We start from the raw sequence: 19,253 nt of genomic DNA, 5'->3' as shown, positions 1-19,253 counted from the left end.
CATCGGTTAGCGATTTGACGAAGGACGAGAAATTCAGGCAAATTCTCGCTATCATACAAAAAACCAACATCAACTTTATGATCTGGGTCGAAAAAGCCAAAGCTATGCCCAGAACTCCGCCCTTAAATCAAAATTCAAATCCTCCGAGGGGGATCAAGGATCAATCTTCTCCGATGGCAGATGGCTCGACAGAAAATGAACGAAAAAGCCTCATTCGACGGATCACGAACGATATGAAGGTTAAGGTCCGAATTCTAAAACCGCCGCGGACTGAACGAGGCAGCAATAGTCCACAACTTGAGAGCTCATCTGTGGAAACACTAGAAGACAGTGCTCTGGAGGAAACAGGAAGCCGGGATACTCCACTGACGCCGCAAGGACATACACCAACAGATGGAACTCTGGGCCCTTTAACCCCAAAGACAGATCAGCTCCCCGTTGCACTAAAGCCTAAACGTCCACCAATAAGACCCAAGCCACCACATCTTGCAAGCAGCCCAATAGTAAATGCATGAAGGAGCTTATTACGACGAAATAGCCAGTTCTAGAATTCCACGTCTTTATTACATGGAATGTGCAGCGGCAAGGCGCATTAAAATCACCGCCGATTGCTTCGTTAACAAATGGAACCACTTACCATGAATTGGATCTTGATTCTCTAGAGAGTTGAACAATGAGAGTGTAAAACGTTGGAGCTTTACTCTTGACGAATGCGATGAGTTACTTTAGATTACAATATTTTGGAGAATCGATTGGCTTAGATACTATCACGGCTGTTCAAAACACCACGACCAAGATAATAATAGTCACATTGACAAATTTCCAACCAAGATAACACAAGGGAAACAAGCAGATCTCATGTATGGATATATTAATTATTAACCATGTCTAGTAATATCATTTCATAAATCTAGTAATAAACCCCGGCCTTAACAATATTCAGAAAGCTTCTGGAATAATATCTATCTAGATAGAATTAACTTTAATACTAATAAAAAGGTTTTATACTAAAAAGAAAATAAAAGGCTAACCTACACAAGGAAGGACTCTGGATTAAATGTTATTGTTGTTGCAGCTAATAGGTTGGCCATGGCTAAAACTAACAGTTCTCGCGGGCCGAATTGTTGAATTTGCTACCTTGTGGCTTACATCCAAAGTTAGATTAGCCCAACTACTGGGTATATATATATATATCACCGTCAGGTTCCAGAGCTGCAGGACCAATCTCAATTTCATCAAATCCTTCTACGCCTACCTCCGATCTCCTACTCGAAACAATGCCCTTGCCCAACCTGCCTACAGAGGTCAGGCGCATGATACTCGAAGCTCTGGTGAAAGATGGCCGCGATCTGGCGCGCTTTGCTGCCGTGTCGCGAGAGTGGCAGGCAGTGATCGAGCCACAGACATTTAAACGGATAAAACTCACCCCTTCACGCATCGCCGAGCTTGATGACATGACCCGTCGTAATCGGTCTCATGTAAGGCACCTGTGGCTTTGCTTGGAATTAGAACGCTACGATTGTGGCACCTGTTCTGCTGATGGTGAAGATGATGAAGTTCCGATGTTCAACAACGCCGCAGACGATCTTCTAATCAAGACATCCATTCAATCTCTTTTCTTAGTCCTGAGCTCCTGGGACCGAAGCAGCTCTGTGTCACTCGATATTAGTGTCTACTCAACCAGTGATCCAGAGCATTGGTTCAAGTATCTCACATTTGAACCAGACGATGATGAAGACGATGCTTCATCGAATCAAGGTTATTCTCATGTTTCACGGTTCAATCAGGCAGTTCCATGCGGAGTTGATGATGCACGACATCGATGGGACACTACTGGTTGGGGCGTTATCACGGCTCAGTCTGCTGTCCAGAACGTCTTCACCCGAATATTGGGCGATCCGTCAGGGGAATTCGAGGATGAACAGACGGACCATCTTGAATGGTGGAGAGAGTTACCACCGGTACCGGCCATCACGCGTCTACTTTTGCGTCAACAAACCCGCCGGCGCTGGGAACCTGAAGCGATTGCTGAAATGCTCGCCCGACTTCCGAGATTGTGTGAGCTACACTTTGAACCATGGAGGGAGTGGGATAACTTGCTCCAGGAAACTACAGACCTAGGTAAGACAGCATTTTCCCCAAGCGTACTGCTCAACAACAACCTTTATTACCATCTTATAAGCACACATTCACTAATACATTGTATTTCTTTTCCCTAGGTTACCTTACTCTCCTTGAGTCCCCCAGCATTCGAAGGCTGAATAGATTCACTCTTTTCGAGAATTTTAACGAGCGCTACGTGCATGCTTACTTGGAGATGGATTGCTCACGCATTCGTTCACCAAATCTTACTCTTAGTCGAATCCTCTCTGAGATTAGTACCAATTATGAATCTCTTTCAGCATCATTCATGGTGGACGCAGATGGTTTCTTTGCCTTGGACGAAAGTCAACCTCGAAAAACGTGGCCCAATCTCAGACATCTGTTCCTTACTTCACAGTTGTTGGCGCCTGATCAAGATACGACACGAGTTACAAATATGCTTCAAGCAGCAGCAAGAGTGGCCGTTTATATGCCAAAGCTTGAAACATTGCAAATTTGGAATGGACGAAAGAAACTTGCCGCGCTCTTCAAGTATGAACCCGCCAAAGAACAAGGTCAGATTTCTACCATTACTTGGAAGGGTACTTGGGAGTTTCTTTTACAGCCTTCCGTCATTCAAGCTTGGCGATCTCTAGCGTCTGAGACCTCACAACATAGAATGAGAGTGATTTACGAAACTATTGGCGGCGACCAAGTACAATGTCACGGCGATGCGATGCTCCTCCTAGAGCTCCCGGAGGTGGTCATCCGACATGTTTCGCTACGGCAAATTCGGAATGAACAAATGTACATACCACTCAAGGTTCGTTCATCCCATAATCGAAGCTAATTTTTTGCATACTCAACATCTATAGCCACCAACCCCAAATCACTATATAACAGACCCCTTCAGAACCCCTATTCCCTCCAACTCGATTCACCCATCACCATTGTCGGGTCTTAGTTTCAGCAAGCTTACTTATCCAGGACACCACGAAAAGGTGCCCGACTAAAGTCCTGGGTCACAGCCGAAACTTTCCGGCCCTGACGCCTCTGCTATTGTTACTTAACATAGCTTCATTGGCCTGTGAATGTGAAAAGGTGAGGTGTGCAGTGTTGAATTGAAGAAAAGAAACAGCCTATATACTTACGTTATTTACTGGCCGAAGCCACGGTGAGGAGGCGGAGGTGGCAGCGCAAACGGTGACCTGCCAGAAAAGCAGCGGGGGTGGCATATGACAGTAGCCATATTAGTATCACGTCTACAGGAAAAACCCAAAGATAGACTTAAACCCATAGCAGCGACGCCGGGGGGCGATTGTGACTTCAAATGACCCCTACAAGTATAGTAGAGAATACGACTTACATTGATGCTGCTGCTGCTGCTGTTGTTGCTGTTGTTGCTGCTGACGATGATGCTGATGCTGATGCTGATGCTGCTGCTGATGCTGTTGTTGTTGTTGTTGTTGTTGTTGTGGTGGTGGTGGTGGTGGCGGACGACAAGGAAAAAGAAAAAGGTCTGAGAAGTAAACAACAGAATTTTCATATCCAAAAGCCTGAAAACAGTACCTCTTTCTTGATACCGCGCGTAAATAAATACATGCGATATAAGTAGCCACGCCAAGTTTTGGAAACTGAACTTAGAGCTATTGACCTTCATCTCGATACACTACTTCCCCATAGCAGGAGTACGTAGATACGGAAAGCAGGATAAGCCTTATGAGGGTAACAGTAATGCCAGTAAAGGTAATTGCTACGAAGTGACAAAATGATTGTGTTTAACACAGATTAGTACAGAATATCCTTCAACTTGATCCATCAGCATTAACAAATATAAGACTGTCCTCATTGCCAGTCGAAAAATGCAGTCACGGGGCACCATAAATGTTGTGGACCTCTCAGTTTGGGATCAGAGTAAGCATTTCATACATCTTTCCTAATGTAATCACTTACAAGTGGCTCGGATATAGGATCTTTATGCTACAGATATATGCCGTGTATATATACGTATATATTTATACATTATTTAGTTTAATTATTTACTGTGTCTAGCAACCATATGTGACAATGAATATCTAAATGTATCGGACCAACTCGAGGAGCTTCTTGAAGTTGGGGACACCGAATCCAGTTGTAGGATCCCAGCCCTTGGTCGCATTCCAGAAAGCACCGGGAATGACACCAGCCTATACAGAATTAGCTTTGATACCAAGAGATTTGGTGCAAAAAAAAAGGGTATACTTACGCCAGGAAGAGGGCCTCCGGACTGAGTGTTATTGCCGTTGCAGCCGACAGATTGACCACCGGTGATATCGGTGAAGCCCCTGTAGGCATATCCGTAAATCAGAGGATTCAAGAATCCAAGAGCGGGTCTGCCTTCACGGAGACGAGCATCGTTCAAGAGGGCAATAACACTGGCAACGATAGGAGAGGCAGCGGAAGTACCACCGCTGGGAGTGAGCTCGCCGCCTTGGAACACGGGATAACTTTTCAAAAATGGTTAGTGGCTGTCAAGATAGCATTTGAATATATAGATGAGATGAGATAAACTTACTCGGGGCTCACACTGTGAGCTGCAACGTCAGGGAAGCCACGGCCAGAGAAGTCGACGTAAGAACTGTAGTATTCGATGGTTTCCTCGCTGATATGCTCGTTAAGGTATGTGCCAACTGCTTCCTCCTGGTACCAGGGTCTTGAGAAGTAGTAGCTGAAGCCTCCAGATGAGCCGTCCCAAGCAACCTCGGGGTTGAAGCTGACGGTTCCACCAACACTGGTAACATAGGGGCATGTAGCCTAAAAGATTTGCTTTATTAGTGATTGATTTGGCAGATGCGGTAATTTAAAACTTACAGGGAAGATGGGGTTAAACTGGGGAGTGGTGGTGCTGTTGGTAGCGAGGCAAGAGGCACCAACACCCTCGTCACCGGATGACTCAAGAATAGAGATGCCACGAAGACCCATCAATCCAATGAGGTTGCACACGCGGACGGCGTATGCCTGGGGAACAGTCTGTTCCTCGTCACCATAGGAGTTGGTAATGACTTGCGGGAGCTCTCTATTTGACTTGGAGAGCAGGTACTCGTAGTACTCGAGGTAAGGCTCGTTCTCATCAGGAGTTCCAGCTGGCTCAACAGGGTCTGGGAAGTATGGTGCAGATCCTCCGGTAATGTACTCGGTGATTGGCAGCGGGGCCGCGAACGACACAATGTTCTGGACGTCCAAGTTGGCCTCGCCGTCATTGGCGTCTGAGGGCGGCTGGGGGTTTGTTCCGCCATTGATCAGCTCGACGGAGAAGCCTTGGCTGGCATAGCCAAAGTGCTTCTCGAAAAGAGCGAGATCGGAAGAGCTGGCGCTCTCGTTCAGGAAAGAGCCGAAGCCGATCCTGCTACCGGACTTGGCTGAGGGCTTGTATCCGTTGACGCTGTATTCCGACCTCAGACAATCGGGCTGGAAGACGTTGAATGTTCGGTTGTCGAAAACAATGGTTCCCTTGCAGCTTGAAGGCTCTCCGCGAGCAGCCAGGGCTGAGACAGCTGAGGCTGCGTTCTTGGACCTCAAAGCCCGCATAGCCTTGGATGTGCCAAAGTATGTTGTGGGCGAAATCAGATCGATATGGTCGGCAAGGTCCTCCGGGACTGAGTACTGGAGAGTTCGCACTTTCTTAGTACCAGTAGAGTCGCTGTAGGTGTGGAAGTTGGTGCTGAGCATCTTGTTGGCCGTGGAGACGTCCGTCTGGAACCAGATGCTGCTGCCCTGCTTCTTGTAGCTCACGCCATAGGACTTGAGCCAGGACTCAACAGCTGCGCTGCTGGTGCTGCTGGGAGCGAAGATCTGGTTAATCTCATCGACATCCAGGTACTTTCCATAGTTGCTGGAATTGGGGGTGGAAACATCAGCGAGCTTTGATTCCAATTGATCAATGTTCTGCTGTGTAAGAGCAACTTGGAGAGTAATCTTGGATGAAGGGGCCGGGGCTGAAGCAGCCTGCCATCCTTGAGGCACCTTGTCAAGGCTGTCGAGGAGCACGGCGGCATTTGCCTGCACGCTGGCAAGGGTCAGAAGACCGGCAAGAGCTGTCAATTTGGCCATTGTGAGTGAGATAAGTGAGGACGCTGGAGCAGGGCGAGAAGAGATCGATTTCAGACCCGGGGCTTCTCAGGCCCTTTTATATGTTATGCCATGCAAGCCCCCTGACCTTGTAGGTACCTATTACTATCCCGGCTTGCAGAAAATACTACAGTACATACATACTACTGGGTACAGTAGCATTTCAAGACCCAAAGGTGATCTCTCCACCTGATGGTGTAATAATAGCAAGGCAACCAACCTGCTGCCCTGCTGCCCTGACTGCTGCAACCAGGCAACGATCCGCCGTTGCGCTAGGAAATATCAACACTTGGCAACGATGCAAGATTACGATTACCGTCCCCCGCGGGCTCAACAGAAGTTCTGTCTATCCTGCTCCCCAATAGGAAGGTCGAGCAGCGCTACCATCCATGCTAGGCGCAAGTTAGTGGCCCAGGGCCTGTCAAGCAGTGCCGGGGTTCCGGGGCCCCGATTCGAAAAGAGGCAGAGTGGAGCAGCACTTTTGAGATTAAGCCAGGGGCGTTGGACGAAAAAGGGCCAGATGGAATGGTATAAACGCCCGATATCGTCCAAGCAGACGGCACGATTGGGTTGGATTTGATCCGCTGCACGTAGGGCGTGGCTATGACAACGGGTACCGCGTCCGAGCGGCATATGTAGTTGTGCCAAGAAAAAAGCATAGGATATCTCGGTATGTCCCTGAACAACAAACACGTCTTCTAGGCTCAATGCTTGTTCAAGTACTCAAAGGCATATATATCTATATGGGTATATACATGCCTATGTAGGGATATAGGATATGCTGTATATAGTATCTACATGTCTATGTATATGTACATAGAATTGGCGGTGTGGTACGAGCGTGCACGCTCCATACACCTACATTTTAACCTAAATAGCTTATCTCTCTCTCCCTCGGTCAACACCCGCTTTGCGAGGATGACAGTTCAACGTAGCACTCTCCACCGTCGGTTCAGCTGCTCCGTACAATGTATAAGACGGATTTGCCGGATCAGGCACAAACGTGTGAGCCCCAGCTTTTTGCAAAAGACCAACCCGCAACTAGCTTAGCACAGGGGTCCTTTTCGGGTTCCGCCAACCGCAGTCGCAAAAGTTCATCAGACTATTACTATATCGCTAGCAAAAGTGCACAGTGCTCGTATATGCCTCTCAGTTAGTAAGTCTCTTATTAATGGCGTACGGAATGAGGTAAAAACAGTGTGTATGATAAGTTTGGTGCCTATTGCGCCTCGGTATCTCGGTATTGCTAAGAGAATTAACTAGCTCTTATGCCGCAGCGCAAAGGTACCAAGAGAGCTTGCGCTTGTGACTAAAATCGCTGACTCTTTTCAAGTAATTTATTGTATCTGACTTTATTATATCGTTTGCACTCTACTTGTACTACGTATCATGGCCCTTGGGAGGAATTGATGGCAATATTCAGTGCTTATATTTCTGTATTAGACTTTGACCCTCATGCGCCAGCAACGGGACGGTACTTTTGTGCATGTTACAGCCGCGTTGCTACGGTGCTATTCGCCTCTCTATCCTCTATGAGGCTGGTCTCGGGCCAGCGCTGAGTCACGCCGCGGACTTTCTATCCCGATCACAGAATCTTTAAGCACCTGTATATATGCGGCAAAGTGTACGTTAATACGGCAAAATGTACGTTAATACGGCCGTAAGTACCTAGATTTAGAAAAGGCGTTATTGGAAGAACCTATGAGTACCTATATCTACGTATATGCAGCTCGCGATCTCCCGCTTTTGGAGACGGAACATGCTTCTTTTGACCAATGAGACCATGTCCTTCGATCCGGAAACAGTGGATGAGTTGGATAGCCAGAATGACATCCGCCCAGAAAACATCTCACCATTGGCGTTGAAGCAGAGCGTAGCAAGACGGGTCTTGAAACTAAAGGTTTCGTAGTTTAAGGATGCTGAATTGATGGCTGTAAAGAAACCATTAAAACATACACTACTCCATCATCTCGTAACATGAATTGGAGCAAATCTGCCGTTCTGGGAAACATGAATGATTGACAAGTTAGGTAACGGAATCAATCAACTAAGCCAAAGTACCCGTTAGTTCCACTTTTAATGACCAACTTCGAAGCTTGTTCAAAGAACTCTCTGTGGCAAGCCTTGTACGGAGAAGCGCTATGGCCTATAATCTCTAAAAAGGGTGAGCTACTCAACTTGCGGCCTTAGCTCAGCTGGGAGAGCGTCAGACTGAAGTCGTTCAGTCATTCAATTGATATCTGAAGGTCGTGTGTTCGATCCACACAGGCCGCATAGTTTTTTTTCTTTTTGCTTTCTTTTTTTTTTCTTTTTCTTTTGGAATCTTTTCCGATTCTTGATTCTTTTTTCTTCTTCAATGTTGACAACAATTGCTTTGCAAACCAGACATTCGGTATTTCTCAAACCTAGAATGCTAATGACCCAGATCTAAAGCATGACTGACCTGTTCACATTCCCAATGAACTAAAGTATTGATTCATCTCGTTACAAAACAGCTAGAACGCCAGTTTACTCAGTCACAAATTTATCAAAAATTATCAATATTCAATTATCGTCATCTTAATTTATATCCAATCCGCCTTTAGAGTCGCCCGGCAGGAACGACCTAGAACGCGCTTGGTGAAGAGCGTGCATGTCGTGTATATGTTCGCACGCTGCAACAACAATGGAAGAGGAAGGGTTATATACAGAAACCATATCATCAACCCAATCAACAAATCTCTTGGACAAGTACCAGAGGATAAAAGCTCATAAGATGCGAAAAGATATTTATGCCACGTCCGCCAAGTCAGAAAAGCTATGTTGAAAAGTCGTAGGATATATTCACACAGTCAGTTATTCCTTTCTCGCGAGCATTTTGTCATGTATATGGCTAGAAAATATTGCAACAAGATGAAAAGTTTTGGCGGCCACGTCTCTCCCTTACTGAGAAGGAGGGGGAGGAGGGGGAGGAGGAGGAGGTTGGAAACGCTGTCCCCTTTGAGCAGCCTGAGCACGGTGCTTTGAACGAGTGAGGTACTTGGGGAGCTGATCAATGGCAGACGGCATGGTAACGTTGGCGCTCTCAAGATCGATGGCAAGGCTGGGAACGCTCTCGAGAGGGATAACTTGTCCAGAACGCTAAAGTTTTATTAGTATCAGGCTGCTCAAGGAAACGAGGAAAGAAGGAGGAGCTTACAGTGAGAATCTCAACTTCGACATCGGAAGAGAAGGCGCTAACAGCGTTGCGGTTACCTCCGTGCAGGAGGGTCTTCATAGGAGTGTCGACTGTGAATCCACCGTTGACTGTGCCCTCGGCGGGAAGCTTCATGACGATCAAGCTGCCGGCTTTTTGACCAGCAACATAGACGTTGATTTCGGCAGGGCGAATCGGAATATCAGTCACGTTGACGGAAATCTGCGCAAAGTAACGAGTCTGGACAAGATCCGCGGCACGAGTGTTTCGCTTCGAGGAAGACTTGGGGCCGTACAGCTGGTTGATGATGGTGGTGACGCTGGACTTGATCTGAGCCTGAGATTTCTGCCAGTACTCGATGCCCTGGTAGGAGTAGCCCATGCCTTGGATGCTCTTGACGCTGTTGGAGGTGTGGAACTGGCCGTTTGCCTGGAAGAAGGGCTGTAGGGGAGAGTTGGGAGTGATGGTGGCTCCTGTTTTGCTGTTGAATCGAGACTGGCCCTTGTAAGATGAGGTGAAGACAGGGGATGAAGGCATGATGGCCTCCCAGAACGCCCACATGCGGTCAACGTTGGAGTGGTGCATGAAGCTATTCCGTCGTTAGTTTATGCTTTGTGTCTTGATGTCATATCATCTTAGCTTACAACAAGGGGTCAAAGCCAGAATAATCGGGAGCAAGGAACTGGTTGCCACAAGCACCATCCCAGTGAATGGCATTGTGAATCTGCTCGACATTGATACCAGGGCCACTAGTGGAAGCGAAATCGGCAAAGTTTTGAGAGTTTGTCAGGACGTCATACTATTCATCTGTTAGCAACAAACTTCCACGCATGACTTAGCGACGACAGCCTACAATCCAGCCCTTGTAGGGGCGCGCCTGCAAGTTGGCATTGGCCGTGTTAGGATAGTTCTCCTGGGGCGAAGGGCAGCGGATCGTATGGTCTTGGCCACCACCAGAGAAATCTCCGTATGAGCCAGACAGGGCAATGTGAGGGAAGTAAAAAGTCCGGAGAGGGTTGGTGTAGTCGACCGTCTTAATACCACTACCGCTGGGAACATTGATCTTGAGGGTGTTGGGGACGGTGCATGGAGGCACGGTGCTATCGGCAGCCCAGTCCCAATAGGGAGCTCGCAGACTCGCCGCCGCTGCTTGATACTTGGCGCGATACTGAGCAGGGTATCCATTGGCAATCTTCTTGGCCACGGAGACCAACGCTTGCTAAGTGAGAAAGTCAGCCATCACATTCCTAAAGAATGGATGCAGATGGCTAGAAACACGCGGAAGCAGCATACCTCAAAAAGTAGAACGTAAGGGCGATGCCAGGTGAGAAAGATGTCCTCCTAAATAAAAACAAAAATAAAAAGATGTCAGAGGCGTTCCATAAATGTATCGGTAGATTGAGGAAATGGATGGGTGCCCTTTCAGAGACGTACACCATGAGGACAGTATCCTAGCCATCCATCTCCAGTTTGGGCTCCGGCTTTGTTGTACTCAATATAGGGTGCGCCGTGGATGCCTAGCTAGTGTTACTAAGAGCTCCGAGAGTCATGCCATTTCAAAGAAGAAAGCAATTACCGGCAATCTGGAAGAAGCTGTAAGGGTCATGGGAATCCAGCTTGGACATGTTGTACATGGCCTGAACGTACAGATCCCTATTACATGCTTATGATGAGCACCGCGACCTTGTCTTCCCCATTCTTGGGGACCAAAACATTCTTTGGCTTCTTACCATTGTGGCCCTGACTTAACCAAGTCATTGATATTTTGTCTCAGAGGCACGGCGGAACCAGAAGACACGGGAACACCAGTAACGGGGATGTGCGCTGTACCCTGTGCAAGTGAAACTGTGGCCAAGGCCAGCGCCCAGACGGAAGCTTGCAACATCATGATGCGCTTCGGTTTAAACGAGTGTGTGGGAACAAATTTGTAGTCGAGAAGAAAGGAAAAGAAGAACGAAGGCTGTGAAGAGGACAAAGACAGAAAGGGAACAATGGCCCTAGATGAGAGACAGACGGGTAAACGGCGCGTCTGCTGTAATTGCCCCTTGTAGCAAGTATGGATTGAACGCGAGCTCCCTTCCCTATGCAGGCAGGTCGGTTCTTCTTCCTGCTGTAGGCGAGGGCAAAGCGACTAGAGGCTGATATAGATATATATACTATACCAATCCAATAGAATGGATTATGCTTTGTGACAGGGGTGGGAGGAAAACGAGGATGGGAGGGATTCTCCAGGTCGGCCAGGGGTGGAAAGCAGCAGCAGGCTCGAGATTTTGTATTATTTGCCTTGGCAGCTTCTTGGGATTAGCTGCCGGATCGTCCACCCCACCCAGAAGAGTACATACCGTTGGAGTATACACAGACGCACGCTCGCTCGAATCCTAGGGCTACTTGGCTGGTACGGCATACAGGGCACCGGGAACTCGGCAGCAGAGCAAGAGCAAACGAAATCGAGCAGAGGGCAGATCAGAGGAGCCGTCACCTTCGCTCCATGCTGTTAGTGGCAGCATGTGTTCATCGTGTTGGCCGGCCTCCCTCCTTTTTGGGGCCTGGTCAGCATCCATCCCTGAACCAATCTTTAGCCTCTTTGTTTAGTTTATTTTTTATCATTTTTTTATTATTTTTTCTTCTCTTCTTCTTCTGCCGCAAGGGAGGAAAGCGAAAGGGATGAACCTCCTCCGTGGAGACGCTTCCAAGCAGCGCTACGCCACGGCCTCGGGGGCCAAACCCGATTGGCAACAGTTTGGCATAAAAGCCACCTAGGCTGGGTACGATACGAGGAGCTTTGGGAAGCGCATATCCAATCCCACACAAGGACAGCTTTGCGGCGAGGCTACCAGTCGGCTCCAGACTCCATTCAGCCCTAGTGTCAGGGCCGGGGACCAGCAGTGTCGAAACGCCCCATGCCATGACTGGAGATTCGACAGGCCTCGAGGAGATTTCAGGACGCTGGGAGGCGTGCGGGGATGGGTCCAGTATTCCTCAGGCCCGATACGCCTTTGGTAGGCTCGCGCGTGAAGATCGAGCGAGAGCGACGAGAGCGACGAGCGCGATGAGCGGTGCGCTGGTCTGAGACATGCTCGCCGGCGAAGCGCCGACCGGTTTTGCACTGGCGGTTTACCACGCCACGCTTGTACAAGACAGACGGTAGGCGCCGCTGCTGGCTGGGAGACGTAGCATGACGTTTGCTCCTTGCGTGCAATCGTCTCCTCTTTTTGTCTTCCTTTTGTTGTTGTTCTTGCTTCCTACGGCAAAATCGGCTTATGGCCCAGCCAGAAGCATCAAAGGGAGGTGTAGCAGTAATTTTTTGCCTTTCTTTTCATTTCCTTCTTCCCTCCTCCTCTTGGAGATGGAGCCGAGTGCCGACAAGCTGCTGACAGGCCAGGGATGCCGATAGCCTTTGTGCAAGACAATTGCATTGTGATTAAGTTTTTTTAGTCTATCCCCGAGCAAAGCTTGTATTGTCCACCGTGTGGAGCTCTGCTCACAGCAGCAGTATTACTCGGCCTGCCACCTGAATCAACTCTCGTAATGCTACGGTACAGCATACATGAGGAGAAAAACCAGGTGAACCACCGCGCATGCAGGTGTGCTGTACCCATAGTATGCCGTGAAAGTGTGCGCCGCCGCCAGCCATTGCGCCACTAGCGACGTGTTAGCAGCAAGGCATTGCCCTTGACGCCCAAATGCTGGCCATCTCGTGGCTCAATCCGCGTGCCACGACGTCAACGCTCGCAGTAGCGGCGCTGGCTGCCAATGGCCTCGATGGCTCTCCGCCTCACCGTCTGTCGATCCATGCAAAGAGTGGACCGGGCGCGCGAGTGTGTTTGTTTTGTGCTCCTTGGGAATTCAGCTGCCGCAAACCAGCCATCGGTGCGCGGCCTCGGCCTGTGTCTCACTGATGATATCAATTGCTGCCGCTGCCTGGCCCTGTAGCAATGCGACTATTAGTACCACTAGCAAAATGCTCCATAGCCGTGGTGCTACATACATACTGGTGCTAATGACACTGCATACTGGCTCCAGCGCGTGATAATTTTAGAAGCCAGAATTAAAATTACGCATTTGAATAAACAAGAGGGGTGGCGTTTTGGACTGGTCTAGTACCTGGAATTGGGAGGGTCTGGAAATCGGCTTCTTCGGGCGTCGCAAGGCACCGGAGGCACCGATTTTCCCGGCGCCGGAGCCTCTTAGCAGCCAGTAATGTCTTCTAAGCGTGGACCGCAGCCAATACAAACAGGCTGCCTCGGACTATCAGGCAATAGTCGGAGAAAATGGTCGAGAAGCTCCAATAGAAACCGCTAGATGCCAATTTTTTTTTAATCTAATTAGCCTTCGAGGCCTAAGTCTATACGAAGAGCGGCTCTGTGTTGATCACGGCATGGCGGGTTTTGACAACGGGAAGAAAGACGAAAAGGGATGCGAACAAGGGGCTGAACAATATCTCGTAATGCCATTGCTGTCTGAGACCGAGTTTGCAGATTGCATGGGTCACCTAAGTGAACACAGAGTGTTGGCGCTAGATCAACGAGATCTACCGTCGCCAACTGAACCATCTTCTAGACAGCCTTGCATGCGACTGAAATCCATCACCGCTGCGCTAGCCGTAGCTCAGGCGCCTCTCATCTCATGTTCTTTTTATATATCGTAAGAAGCTCTCCCCCTACCGCACCTATGCCAGACACGCATCCGCCACAAATACTACCAAGATCCATACACTCAACCGTCTAAACACCATCAGATCAGTCCAGTGGCTGAAAGCCCACACAGTCTGCTCCATCTACGAGCCAGAAGATACTTTGTACAGGCATATCCACCCTCTGGGACTCGCGAGCGCCATTGCTGCCGAGGCCGAAAGGATCAACCACAGCCTGGATGTTGATGTTGGCGATGGGGGCCAAAACGAAATGCTTCAACCGCTAGCTGCGGCTGCCCGTAAAACTCCTCAGCTAGAAACCACGTTTGCCGCCATCCTTGGCCATCCTCGGCATTCTCACAGCGCAACGTTACCGGCTGCAATTCCACGCTTCAAACAGCACATCGCTATTTAGTTTGGCATGTAGAGTATCGCAAGTATTGCAGATTGGGGGCCCAAGTCAGCAGCCATCCCTGGGCATGTTAGTCGAGCTAATCCATCTAGAAGCTCGCTGGAAAACTCATATAGCGGCAGTGTTTGGCCCCATCTCGGACCATAATCCTAGAGAGTATACATGCACACATACGAAATCGGATATAACACGGATCATTCACAGCTACTAGATACTATACGAACTGACGAAATTGAGTGTGAAACAACACAAAACTATTATCAAATCTAGGCAAAGAAAGAAAAGTTTCTTTCATAAAGGATGTTTTATATGCCGGTGTTTTGATTTTTCGTATTCGTCACTCACTGGATTGATCGCCTGCACTTGGCGTGTGCATCTCCATCATTCTGCATACAAGCCGAGCTCTGATGAGGCCACTTTCGCTCAGCTCGCCGCATTCCACGCTACCGAAATTAGGTTTTGGACCAACCTAAGCACCTAATCGTCACCTCTGTCTTTAAAAAAAGAACCTTGCAAATTTTGATCTCGCAAAAGGAAATAAGAGAAAAAGACCCCCTCACGGGTGGCAAAAGATAAAAAAAGATCAACAAAACGCCTTCAAATCAGCCAGCTCAGCAGTAATTGGGCGTCCAGCGCTGTCCTTCTCACAATGGCATTAAGCTTACTTCGTATTACCTCCATCCCCTCCGCTGTGTGGCGTCTTACACTTTCTCTTGCGCTCTCATCTCACCACCTCCTTTCCAGGCTTTTTGTTCTGCATCAAAGTTTCAAACATTCCAATGTTCGACGGCAGGGCTAAGCTGCTAGCCGCGTGTCACCCGAATGTCTCCAGCGCATATCCTTCCATCTTCGTATAATTGACGTCAAAGACAGTTCAGCTGTCCATCTACTACAGGGATCTGTTTCCTCATCTGGATATGATCATCTACGAGCTCCGGCAATCAACAAGCTCCCACAAAAAGCCGGGCCGCCTCATACAGCCCAGATGGATGAATGAGTTATTAGCACCGCTCGTATTAAATCGAGGCGGTATGACAGGCCTAGCGAGTCCGGCGCCGCACGTGGTGATGTCAACCATGCGCCGGCCGTGGGCGCTAATCGGCGTGGCAGAGTCGGACAAAGAAACAGCAGTTGTCTTTGGGATCGTGATCGTTGTAAACCCCGTCGGAGAGAAACGCGCAAATGGGCGGATGGCCCAAATTCCGCCGCTCAACCTTAATCCAAACCGGCGACAGCTACACAAGGCGTCATGTGTGAGAGCGCATTACTACCCATCTACGCCCCTCACTCGGCCAATGATGCCATCGTAACCACTCGGAGCTGAAAAGAGCACAGCATCCCATCTAATGCAAGATTGCACAAAATATCGTATTCAAATAAGAAAGAAAAGTGACAAGGAAAAAAAATAGGCGCTGTCGCCCCAATGCTTGATAAAATCAGACCTTGCCGTGCCCCTTCGCCGCCTTTATCTTTACAATAGCCAACATATGGCTTGCCTCAACCGGATTTATGACCATACCCAATCTTCCATTTCATCCAGACAGTTTCAAACAAACAGACAAAAGAAAAGAAGTATTTGTGGCAACTATGGTACCAGTCAAGGGAAACAAAGGAAAAAATGTGCCAGAAAGTTACATAGACAATGCTATTGATGCTTCCCCCTAGAAAAAACCTTATCCATGCCTTTTGTTATATAGTAGTAGTCGTAAAGTCGTTCATGTAGCCGCCTCAGTCTCTTATTGGTGGCCTGATTCTGCTCTAAACCTCAGCTTTGGATCTACCCTACGATGACAAGCTCGTCATCGTCGTCGGGGAGTATCACCTGCCGGTCGGCCAAGTTCCGTTCGGACAAGTTGCCAAGGCTCTCACGACCTGCCTCCCGGATTCCTTTATCCGTGACGAACCGCGTTTTTTTCCGAAGTGGTGGCTGCTCTGGCTTGAGCTTCTCCCCTTCCTTCATGCTCGAGAGCTTGTCCTTTAACGCGCCGCCCCAGCCAAGGCCGGACGGCCTGCTGTGAGTAGTACTATTACTATTGCTACTGTTGCTCCGCGTACGAGATCCAGTCTGAGAACTGCCCGTCCGTTTCCTTTTCACGGGACTAAGGTGGATGTCGCGGGCCCTATCAAGGAGGCCGAGCGCGGCTGCATCTGGTTTCTCGGGCTCAGAAAAGGGATCTGCCGCGTTGAAGAGCTGCTGGCTTGAGCTCATGCTGCTGGGTGCCAGGCTTGCATCGGTTCGAGATCTTGAGCGCTGCATGTATTCTCTTCCAGCGGCATTGCCGACTTCGCCGAGCTTCTTCATCATCTCACGCTCCTTCTCTTTGGCTTCCATATTCCGTCGTAGAAACTCGGCCTTATCCTTCCTATCTGAAGGATCTCGGTCTTTACCGTCAAGCAGCTCTGCAGCTGTGTGCCCTCGCGCCGCATACCAATGCGTCTTTGTCTCCCAGTCGTAGTTGTCGGGCTTCTTCTTCACTGGTTCAAACACCTCTGCAGAAGTTTTGCCCTGGAAGCGAACGCGAGTACCAAATCCGCTCGAGTTGACCTCCATTCGTGCACTCCGTTGCTTGCGAATGGCTTCGTTGGAATGGAATTCGCAGTATTGCGTCCGTTTCTTGTTCACCCAAGACCGGCACATCTCTCCGTCCTTTTTGATTGCTTGACAGAATCCTAGATCGCGAGCTGATCCAATTTCGAGAATCGTGTCCTCGTCGGAATTGATAACCAGGCTAAAACGTCCAGTGTCTTGTCTTCCAGGTGGTGGGGGCATAACGTTGGGGTTGAGGATGGCGACGACAGTGCCTTCTGTAAGCTTCCAGTATCTGGTAAATCCTGAGTTGAATAGAAATAGATCTAGTTCATATTCCAAGTCGACTAGAGTCAGTACCATGTATTTGCCACGGTCCTCCTCTTTCTGTCCGTTCTTCCCCACGGCAGGCTTATGCGCTCGAGGTTCAGACTTCTTCGCCACAATCGCAAAGACGATAATGTCTTCTTCGACTTCTGGAAGGGCAAAGTCTGGACCCTTGACCTCTCGCAGTAGATCTTTGACATTGAAAATTTTCTTGCCAGATATATGCCTGGCTACGACTCGGTTAGGTAATATCCGTTTAGAAAGATGTATGCTAGAGTAAGGCTCAAAGGATCCTTGCTCTTCCGTCGAGATATCACTCGTAGGCAAGCTGTTTTTACGACTCTGAAAGGCTGATATAAATGGGGGGTTGCCGTATGGGGGGTTGCCGTTTCTCCCTGCGGTATCGCGTAAATCAGATAGCGTACGGGTCCGTTGTAGCGCTACAGGTGGTTTCGATTTGCCCAGGACCTCGTCCCTGCTGAATGATGGAGCCTGTAATGGCTCGTCAGGAATGTCAACGGCATTCTTCTTGTATTCCTCCATTTCCTCCTTGCCAATTCCGAATGCACTGGATCTCAGCTTTGATATCCTCTCTTGCCTTTCGGCGCGAGACACCTCTTCTGACCTTGCGGATGCCAGTCGCTCATTGAAGCTGAGTGATCGGAATCCTTCGGGTGATATCAATCCTGATGGGCTGGCTGTCTTCGGCTTCTGTGGATAGCTTCTCTGCGCCGCCGCATCGCTGCTCGCCGTCCTTCGAAAGCTGGGGGCGCGTTTTAGCGAAACGTCCTTTGCCCGCAGCCCCTTGTCGATACCGAGCAACACTCTACTCGGCGATTTTGGATCCTGCGGAGGCTGCACTTTCCTGACAGGAGATGCAGGGACCTGTACCATGTTCTGGGACGCAGGTCGGGAATTCTCTGACGTTGGAGTAGTCCCGCGAACAGCGCGCCGTGGCTGGACGCTCGACGTAACAGAGTTTGAGCGGGAGTGTCTGCCTTGGGCGGCATTCTCTCGGGCCTTTTGGAGTTTTTTCAGCTTCAATCGAGCCTGGATCTCCTGCAGCTTCAGCTGGAGCGTTTCCTCATCGTCATCGTCGTCGTCCTCATCCATCTGTTCCTGAAGCGCCCCAGATCGCGCCATGACTGACGCCGTAGCCCTGCTGCTCTTGGATGGAGAGGGCGAGGGTGTCGGCGAGGTCTGATTCATCATTTCTCGGTAGCGCTGGCGACCTTTCGGGGTGCTCATGAGGGCTTCGTGGGGCGACCGAGGAGGCCAAGAGGTCTCTGACTCTTGCGGTCCTGCTGGGCGGTCAGTCGCGATTAGCAGCGGCAGCGGCCTGGGCCACTCACCGTGGGCCATGTTGGTGATGCTGATGCTGGTGGATTGTCGGGTTCGCGGTCCTGCGCCTCTGCCCAACCACTCCAACCACCCCCCGGAACTATCTCAGGCACGACAACGCAGGGCACCAGCAGCTAGGCCCAGGCTCCCTTGTGATCCGTCAGCGCCCTGGGGGCCATACGGAGGCGACGGACTAAGCGGCCGCAGATGAGGTTTTCGCTTCTCGACGACAGGGCCTGCGACACGGGCAGCTCGGCGGGGAAACGCACAGATGCAGCAGCCAAGCGAGACGAGGCGAGACGAACGCCAATGGTGGATTCCTGGTCGGAACAGCAGTAGAGCGGAATCGATGGATGAGAGAGAGAAGAAGGGCACTGGTCGCAAGCGTTGTTGATCCGGCAGGCGTCGCTTTTGGTCTTCGCTGTTGATGGGACTTTTGCTACGAGATAGGTCTAGTACAGGCGAAAAACGATGCGCTGTTCGGGCACCGCTTGTGCCAGCCGGTAAGGCTTGGACACACAAATCGTGGGCTGTGGGGACTCGGTAGTGGCTGCACAGCTTGACTGGCTGAGGTGGAGCCCAGCGCTGAAAGCTAAAACGCGGGATTGGCGCAAAACGCGTAAATCGCGTCTTTAGACTTTGGCAGGGG

The 19,253-nt window shown here is 49.6% G+C and overlaps 7 protein-coding genes and 1 non-coding gene across 8 annotated transcripts; 4 read left to right on the top strand and 4 right to left on the bottom strand.

Annotated features, from left to right (window-relative positions):
• Positions 1-1,277: 1,277 nt before the first annotated feature.
• TrAFT101_007777 (uncharacterized protein) lies at positions 1,278-2,932 on the top strand (the record flags this gene model as incomplete). Its single annotated transcript, XM_024904117.2, has 2 exons — positions 1,278-2,121; positions 2,220-2,932. 2 exons carry the CDS (start codon positions 1,278-1,280, stop codon positions 2,930-2,932), a joined length of 1,557 nt encoding a protein of 518 aa, XP_024759115.2.
• Positions 2,933-4,041: 1,109 nt separating this feature from the next.
• TrAFT101_007776 (uncharacterized protein) lies at positions 4,042-6,196 on the bottom strand. The gene is made up of 4 exons (XM_024902642.2): positions 4,933-6,196; positions 4,637-4,875; positions 4,328-4,568; positions 4,042-4,268 (listed from the first exon to the last, which is right to left on the bottom strand). The coding sequence occupies exons 1-4, from the start codon at positions 6,169-6,171 to the stop codon at positions 4,158-4,160; spliced, it is 1,830 nt and encodes a 609-aa protein (XP_024759117.1). The 5' UTR covers positions 6,172-6,196; the 3' UTR covers positions 4,042-4,157.
• Positions 6,197-8,369: 2,173 nt separating this feature from the next.
• Positions 8,370-8,463, top strand: TrAFT101_007775. The gene has a single exon. It is a non-coding gene; the product is annotated as a tRNA-Phe (tRNA).
• A 648-nt stretch (positions 8,464-9,111) lies between these two features.
• On the bottom strand, positions 9,112-11,252 carry TrAFT101_007774 (uncharacterized protein; the record flags this gene model as incomplete). The annotated part of the gene is made up of 8 exons (XM_024906843.2): positions 9,112-9,309; positions 9,368-9,953; positions 10,009-10,163; positions 10,218-10,583; positions 10,658-10,705; positions 10,799-10,881; positions 10,941-11,017; positions 11,095-11,252. 8 exons carry the CDS (start codon positions 11,250-11,252, stop codon positions 9,112-9,114), a joined length of 1,671 nt encoding a protein of 556 aa, XP_024759118.1.
• A 662-nt stretch (positions 11,253-11,914) lies between these two features.
• On the bottom strand, positions 11,915-12,271 carry TrAFT101_007773 (uncharacterized protein; the record flags this gene model as incomplete). The annotated part of the gene is made up of 1 exon (XM_024909992.2): positions 11,915-12,271. The coding sequence occupies one exon, from the start codon at positions 12,269-12,271 to the stop codon at positions 11,915-11,917; it is 357 nt and encodes a 118-aa protein (XP_024759119.2).
• Positions 12,272-13,742: 1,471 nt separating this feature from the next.
• TrAFT101_007772 (uncharacterized protein) lies at positions 13,743-14,412 on the top strand (the record flags this gene model as incomplete). Its single annotated transcript, XM_066128143.1, has 2 exons — positions 13,743-14,008; positions 14,103-14,412. The coding sequence occupies 2 exons, from the start codon at positions 13,743-13,745 to the stop codon at positions 14,410-14,412; spliced, it is 576 nt and encodes a 191-aa protein (XP_065984260.1).
• A 213-nt stretch (positions 14,413-14,625) lies between these two features.
• Positions 14,626-19,108, bottom strand: TrAFT101_007770 (uncharacterized protein). The gene has a single exon (XM_066128141.1). It carries the CDS (start codon positions 18,623-18,625, stop codon positions 16,187-16,189), a length of 2,439 nt encoding a protein of 812 aa, XP_065984258.1. The 5' UTR covers positions 18,626-19,108; the 3' UTR covers positions 14,626-16,186.
• On the top strand, positions 14,731-16,067 carry TrAFT101_007771 (uncharacterized protein). Its single transcript, XM_066128142.1, has 2 exons — positions 14,731-15,077; positions 15,154-16,067. Exon 2 carries the CDS (start codon positions 15,327-15,329, stop codon positions 15,717-15,719), a length of 393 nt encoding a protein of 130 aa, XP_065984259.1. The 5' UTR covers positions 14,731-15,077; positions 15,154-15,326; the 3' UTR covers positions 15,720-16,067.
• Positions 19,109-19,253: the final 145 nt, after the last annotated feature.

Source organism: Trichoderma asperellum, chromosome 4, assembly GCF_020647865.1.
Source record: "Trichoderma asperellum chromosome 4, complete sequence".
In the NCBI taxonomy this organism is placed as follows: Eukaryota; Fungi; Ascomycota; class Sordariomycetes; order Hypocreales; family Hypocreaceae; genus Trichoderma; species Trichoderma asperellum.
The sequence above is the reverse complement of the archived record's forward strand: the minus strand, read 5'-3'. Positions and strand labels throughout refer to the sequence as shown.

What these genes read in the sequence shown, in the direction of transcription:
- TrAFT101_007776 (XM_024902642.2), bottom strand. Translation starts at nt 6,171, where the DNA reads ATGGCCAAATTGACAGCTCTTGCCGGTCTTCTGACCCTTGCCAGCGTG. An exon ending in AGTTTAACCCCATCTTCCCT is followed by an intron (nt 4,876 to 4,932) that starts GTAAGTTTTAAA and finishes CAAATCTTTTAG; the next exon opens with GCTACATGCCCCTATGTTAC. An exon ending in CCGGAGGCCCTCTTCCTGGC is followed by an intron (nt 4,269 to 4,327) that starts GTAAGTATACCC and finishes AATTCTGTATAG; the next exon opens with GCTGGTGTCATTCCCGGTGC.
- TrAFT101_007771 (XM_066128142.1), top strand. Translation starts at nt 15,327, where the DNA reads ATGATCATCTACGAGCTCCGGCAATCAACAAGCTCCCACAAAAAGCCG.
- TrAFT101_007770 (XM_066128141.1), bottom strand. Translation starts at nt 18,625, where the DNA reads ATGGCCCACGGTGAGTGGCCCAGGCCGCTGCCGCTGCTAATCGCGACT.